A 6,816-nucleotide genomic window follows, 5' to 3' on the forward strand; every position below is an offset into this window, starting at 1 on the left:
TTGTTAATACATTTTTAATTATATTCGCAGGTAACATTTTTATATACGGAAGTAAATGATGTATCGACCCCATATTTTACAAAACAGACGTTAACTGACCTGACATTTAACGACCAGTTCTCTCAGCAATCATCTACCAATCTACTGTAGTTAGCGGTACTACATATGTTTACACCGACTGGTGCTTTGCAAACTTGTGTAGCTATTTATGCAACGGCTGTGACAATGTGAACATTAAATATGCCTTGAAGATTTTGTTTTTGTAAAAACCCTTAAAACCGTAGCGCGGTGCGAAGAACTCACAGACGCTCACGTTTCACGTGCACTGTGGACAGTGTTGTGCATGTTCAGTGAGATTTGGGTTGTCCAATGAAGCCAAGAGTCATTGGGTGAAGCTCGAGAATGCTGCATTCCGATTGGCTGCAGTGGCTGCCATTTAATCTCACACTGCCAATACACTTAATCACTGACCTACTAACACAGATCCATGAGTCACTTGCCACCTTGAGAAGAATAAGACAAGGGAGAGGAGCGAGTTTCTCCTTAACTTGAAAGCTGGTGAAGACTGATTTCCTTATTAAATCGGTGGAAGTCGTATTGCTTCTTTGAGCTTGATACGCGGCGGAAAACCAGACCTACCCAGGTGCTAGAAAAGGTACAGATTGATTTGAGGTAAATATAAAATAGCTATTTGATCGAGCGTTACACAGAATTTTAAAGGATGGTGTTGTGTTTACGTGCTCGGAAGAATGCCGCAGAATAAAGCAGTGCATAGCTAGTTTGTAGTTCTGTGAAGTGGCCGACCTCTTTGTTTTCTTGCATGGAATTCGTTTTAAACGTCGCATTTATTACTAGTGCATTTATTACAGATGTGAAAATTTCTGTTCGAAGTGATATATGTTGGCTATCATCTCATTTTTTTATTACACTGTACTAGAAATCCACTTGTGCATAGCCGATGAAAGCAGAATAATGGCTAAAGGCTGCAGGAGACATGTAGTGAATAGTATTCAGGAACGTGGGCCAGTCGCATAGTTCGGGAATTGCAACACTATCTTGTAACCGAAGAAATGAGGTCTGTGTGGGTGACCATAATGAGTCAGTATAAATGTTTCAAATACGATTAATGAAGCAGCATTTTTTCTGTTGCAGAGCCTTTTCTGTAGATTGTTCTAACATTGTACTTTCAGGGCGTATAGACCCTCCAGCCCTGTATCATGAGTAAGCAGGCCAGTGATGTCATGAACACAATGAATGGCCACATTGTTTCAGTACAGCCTGTTACACACGTTTTTAGGCCAAATTATCTAACCGATACTCGTAATGGAGGCATTTCACTTTCAAATTTAGTACAACAAACATGGACCCACATTGTTAATGTAACAGACAAATATTGCAAAATGTCTGCAGCAATAGAGTTAAGTGGCATTCAGAGACCGGCGGTGGGTGGGGTGAGGGGATATTGTACGGACACAATGTAGGAATCAGGGGTAATAGAATTTGATGACGAGCTGCTGCTGTAAAGCCACAGCGATCCGAGCCGTGCCATCCTACATCGAACCCGCCTGAACCGACGGCAAACTCCAGGCTGCCTCCCCCAGACGGCCGCACATTCAGCTTACGTTGCTGTAATATTACACTCATTTTTGTCACGTGTGATCCAAATATAGTCTTAATGTCATATTGCCTCTTTGGTAAAGACAAAGGGGGGCGATCCTCCGCTGGTAAGGCCATCTAGGTAATGCAAACGTCAGCATTTGTAAAATCTTTCAGTAACGTAAGAGATGTCAAACAAAAACTAATACTAAAAAGTGGCTTCCTCTGGCAGGCACAATATCAAAGAACTGACTTGTTTGGGATTGTATTACGTTTTATTGAGCCACACTAAAGTAGTACCGTATCAAAGGTACCGCATTATACTGTAGTCCACTTGTCACTTACCGATCATGTTTCTCAGCCTGATCATTGACTTCCTACATTAAAGAGATGCCAAGGTCAAAATGAGGACACAAAATTTAAAGATGAAATACGTATAAAATACATTTATAGGGGATAAAAAGAATCTGCACCAGTGTTGAGGGAGTTTAGAAGAGCGATTTTTATTTACATACAGGCAAAAATTTACCTGGGAAATTTTTTACCACACCCATAACCTTCTAAATGCCTACAGGCCATGTGTTTGCAATAGTCATAACTGACATTAGATATAATGGCTGTGTCTAACAAAACCTTCTGGTTGCATGTTGCTGTGACCCAGCTTCTGTCCAGCCACGTGTTAAGATCACAGCTGGCTGGAGTCCTTTGTCTCAAAAGCCTGCAAGTTCAAAACAGACTGAATTGCTTTATTAGGTAACACTCTCCCTGAAAGCTTTATTATTAACCCAGGAGTAGAGATTATAATAAAACATTGTACGATGAAATTTTTAAGGGAAAGTAAGCTAGAATCACTCATTATTACTTTATTGATACGTATTAAATAATTGACTAATAGTTTTGGCTCAAATGCCTTTTTGACCTTTGTACAGGCATTGAAATGAATAGGATAAAGATGTCAGTCATGCTTGAATCAAATTCTCTCATGTGCTTTAAAAAATACATTTAAAGTTATTTTTTAATTAGTAATATTATCAGTAATGAAACAACAGACAGCTGTGTGTCCTCATCACTGGTGTATGTATGTATTATTCAGATTATGGACCATGTATCAAGGTTTCTCTTGAGTCATCTACGAGGGAGACATACCTCTTGTAATGGAAATACATTACTTTAGAATATCAGTGATTGACAATGTGATTAACTTTTTTTTAACTTAACACCAACATGTAAACCCTCTCTTATTGTCTGTTATTCCACAGATTTTCCAGATCAAGTGGATTCATTCAGTGGGACACTTAGAATTGCTGTATACAAGCATGATGGTATTCAGTTGAAGACCTATGAACTGTGATATTATGCAATCAGTCAAGCAGGAGGTGGACTCCAATGAGTCCTACAGTGGAGAAGATGCTCTGGTTCTTGCTGTAGCCTTACAAGGAGCTACCAGAGACCTGATAGGCCACAAAATCTCTGCAATTCCCTTCAAGACTAAGTCTACATGTCGCAGAAAAAGAGAGTTTATCCCAGAGGAGAAGAAAGACACCCTTTACTGGGAGAGGCGTCGTAAAAACAATGAGGCAGCAAAGCGCTCAAGGGAAAAGCGTCGCATAAACGACATGGTGCTTGAGAACAAGCTGATGGCTCTTGGAAAGGAAAATGCCTCCCTCAAGGCTGAGCTGCTGTCACTGAAGCTGAAATTTGGCCTGATGAGCTCAGCAGCATATGCCCAAGAAGTCCAGAAGTTATCCAAGTCCACCTCTGTCAACCTCTGTCAGGAGTTTGTTACACCGAGTTCTAACCAAAGTTCTACCAGCAGAGATCTGGAGCCTCCTCACCTGCGCAGCAGCTGCATATCAGTCATCAAGCATTCACCTCAAATACCTGAGACATGCACACCAACAGAGGGTAGCTTTACTTTCTGCAGAACTGCAAATGTCAAGCAAGAACCAGCAGATGACGCCAGCTGTGCACAAGAAAGGAGTAGTCCTTATGAATTCTATACACTCTGCAGGGCCAGCACTTTGCCTGGAATCTACACTCAGCCCGCCTCATTCATGCAGATTGCTAGGTCATCCAGTAACTCACCTCGGAGCTCAGATGATGGTGCTGTAAGCAAATCATCAGATGGTGAAGATGAGCAGCAGGTCCCCAAAGGGTTGGTGCCATCTGTTGCTGACCCAAGAAGTGTCATTGTCTCCACACACAAAGTGCCGGATGCCTCTTCTTCAGCTTTGCCGCATAAACTGCGGATCAAATCCAGAACTATTCAAATCAAAGTAGAGGCCATTGATCCAGAATACGAGCCCTCTAGAAAGTCGTCTCTCGTCAGTGTTTCAGAAGGAGAATGCTACCAGATCGCTCAGGATTCTTCAGAGGACATGCAGGCCTCCCACTGTCCTTTGTCAGTGCAGGTCAACAATATGCAGAACTGGACCCACCATTCAGAGCAGTGGCATTGCAGGGTGGCTGGAAGAGTACAAATTGAACACTGAGCCTGTCTCAGACAAAACGTGTTGATTTATAAGAAACTTAATTTTAACCCTCAAGTGTTGAGGGCTTGAATCTAAAACAGGGCCTTGCTACCTGCTGATAGAGTCAACCAGAAGCACCACTGATCTTCATGCGTCATCAACAAAAGGATAATCCTCTGAATGACCATTATGTGTTTTGCATTTCCACTGGATTCACTGTTGCACTGTGGGGTTGACATGTAGGCTAAACCATGCTTTGATTTGATACATTTTTAAATACAAAGTGTTTAAGTAATGCCAGAGTCTCAAATAATAGCTTTTTGCATGGACACTCAAAAGCTGTTTGCTAATATAGTCTGAGGGGGAGTTGAATTACATGTACAATAAGCATTAACATGGTGAATTCAGTACTATGTACAATACCCCAGCACAAATTCCAACATCGAAGTTATACTCACCACTCTGCTCCTCAGTTTTTCTTCTCTAACACCAATTTTTTTCAATCATTCATCAATTTCTCTATTACTCTGACTTTTTTTTTTACAACCTCTGTTATGTTACAATAATACAATTTAACACTTTTTACATTTCTTTAACATATATTCCTGTTATAGTCTGTTAAGAACAGATGCGATTACGCCCTTAAATTTACTGGTAATTGTAAATAGTCTTTTTGTTTAGAAAATGAATAATTGGCAGCCGAGTGGTAAGCATGACATGATTGTTTGATCAGATTCATTGCTGAAATGTACATGATATTAAATGTATTCAGTATCATCTTCCTCCATGTTTAGAAAATAAACATTGCTGAATTGTTGTTTGCAATAACAAATTAGCAAATGAAAACAGAAGCATATAAGAAACATGAATCTCAGATGAATCTGTTTCATGTAAACACCTGGTTCTCTCTGTAGCATTTGTGGTTTACTCCGGGATGTCTGTACACTCTGGACACTGAGAAACTACTGTAAATTGTATATCAATTGTGTGTGACAGCCATCATTAATGTGAAAGACATTGGTATGTGTGAAGCCTTTATTTTTCTTTTACAAGATTATTTATGACTGTTGTCACTGGTCTCCACCTATCAGTATACACCTGCTGTCACCGAGCACTGTTCTACTTTGATATTGTGGAGCTGGAAAATTCCCCAGTTTATTCACAGCTGCCACTTGCCTGCCTTACTGCCACTATCATTACATTTGTGGCTGGTGGCAATCTTTCCATTGTTTGCCTTAAAGCTGAAAATCCTAATTAAATCATTTTATATGGGTATGTATCCATTTATATGTTCATGTGGTGACATATTTAGAGTGGTTGGAAACAGAATCTTTATCTTTCTGTATAAAGAAATATTTAGTCCTGAGGATTTGGTATTTCTGAATAATTATCCAATTATTTAAAAGAAATTTCTTGAAGAGCACTATTTAGCACTTATTATGGAAAGAGGATGTGTTTCATCAGTGCATTTCAAACTACTTAAATCAACTGCTAAAGAATGTAGGGATTTCTTAGTCGATGCACAGAGGGGTAGTTGAACACACACAATTATGGAATTTGTTTACAAAGTTGAATGAATTACTCTTTACTTGAAATTAAACAACACTTTCCTTCAAAGGACATTTTACCACAATTAAGTAGTAGTTCTTTTCAAGAACTTTATAACCCCGTGACACCTATTGTTGCAACTCATCAAAGCTCTTTCATTTAGACTGCAGGTGAGATAGCATAACCATTCCCTGATTGCCAGTTTATGCATATGGAATATGTACCTTGGAACCTTTTGCAAGGACTGGTTTCTCGTAGAATCGGTCAGAGTGGGACCTAAATTATTATATATCTGTTTTTATTATTATGTATTTATTCTATGTGTAATAGACAAATTAATGATCTCCACTTATTTTAGCATCAGCTGGAAAGCAAAAAACACAGTTTTTTATTTAATTGTAAATAAATTCAGCTGTCAAGGGGTTTAAAGTAATCTATCAGAAAGGTGCAGACCCATGAAATGCAGCATTGCTTTGATCCTGTAAATATTGCTTTCTGTCATGACTTCTGTAAAACGACTTGAGGCTTAAACATGTTGGAGTCATTGTCACAGCCTTCCTGCAGTGAGCTCAAACAACATATGGCACACAAAACACTCAGTTGTCTCTGCTTTCAAAAAGAAGAAAGATGTAGATTTGTCTCTAATTTTGGTATCGCCCCTGCTACAGTCACTGGTTCACTGTTTGCTGAATAGTCTTTGCCTGCCTTGTTTTCCAGTGGTTTATGGATTTACCTATGGACTTAAAACCTTACAGGCTGCTGGTTAAACCCAGAATATATGTGACACTGGCTGGAAAATAGTGTCTTGTGTCTGATGGCACTGTCATGAATATAAATGGATGGATAGATGAAAGCTTTGGGCACATTTTGACACGCTGTTTTCTCAGTTTATGGAAAATGAACATTTTATCCATAAATCTCTAAAGCATTTGGTGTTAAACTCTTACTTTTCTCTAATTATATAATTAAGTGCTTTGGAATCAAGAGCTGTAATAGGTCATTAAAATGGCTTACTTAGTAATTCCTTATAGCCAACTGGAGAATTTTCATAATACCTCATGATTATCTTTGTAGTTAATATAAAATGATACAGACATGAGTTGATATGATGTTAAAAAAAATGACACCTTAATTCAAATGAGTAGTGTGTGCATTTTTTTTATCAGAGTTGGGAATACATCAGTGATGGTGATGACAATAA

The 6,816-nt window shown here is 39.0% G+C and overlaps 1 protein-coding gene across 2 annotated transcripts; it reads left to right on the forward strand.

Moving 5' to 3' along the window:
• Positions 1 to 445: 445 nt before the first annotated feature.
• Positions 446 to 6,555, forward strand: nfil3 (nuclear factor, interleukin 3 regulated). 2 transcript variants are annotated; one of them, XM_022194950.2, is made up of 2 exons: positions 446 to 672; positions 2,856 to 6,555. In XM_022194950.2, exon 2 carries the CDS (start codon positions 2,937 to 2,939, stop codon positions 4,086 to 4,088), a length of 1,152 nt encoding a protein of 383 aa, XP_022050642.1. In that variant the 5' UTR covers positions 446 to 672; positions 2,856 to 2,936; the 3' UTR covers positions 4,089 to 6,555. The 2 variants fall into 2 exon arrangements, with proteins under 2 accessions (XP_022050642.1, XP_022050643.1); XM_022194951.2 differs by having other exon boundaries at positions 446 to 655.
• Positions 6,556 to 6,816: the final 261 nt, after the last annotated feature.

Source organism: Acanthochromis polyacanthus, chromosome 18 (genome assembly GCF_021347895.1).
Source record: "Acanthochromis polyacanthus isolate Apoly-LR-REF ecotype Palm Island chromosome 18, KAUST_Apoly_ChrSc, whole genome shotgun sequence".
In the NCBI taxonomy this organism is placed as follows: Eukaryota; Metazoa; Chordata; class Actinopteri; family Pomacentridae; genus Acanthochromis; species Acanthochromis polyacanthus.

Bases quoted from the DNA above. Each gene is read 5' to 3' on its own strand.
- nfil3 (XM_022194950.2), top strand. From the start codon at position 2,937: ATGAACTGTGATATTATGCAATCAGTCAAGCAGGAGGTGGACTCCAAT.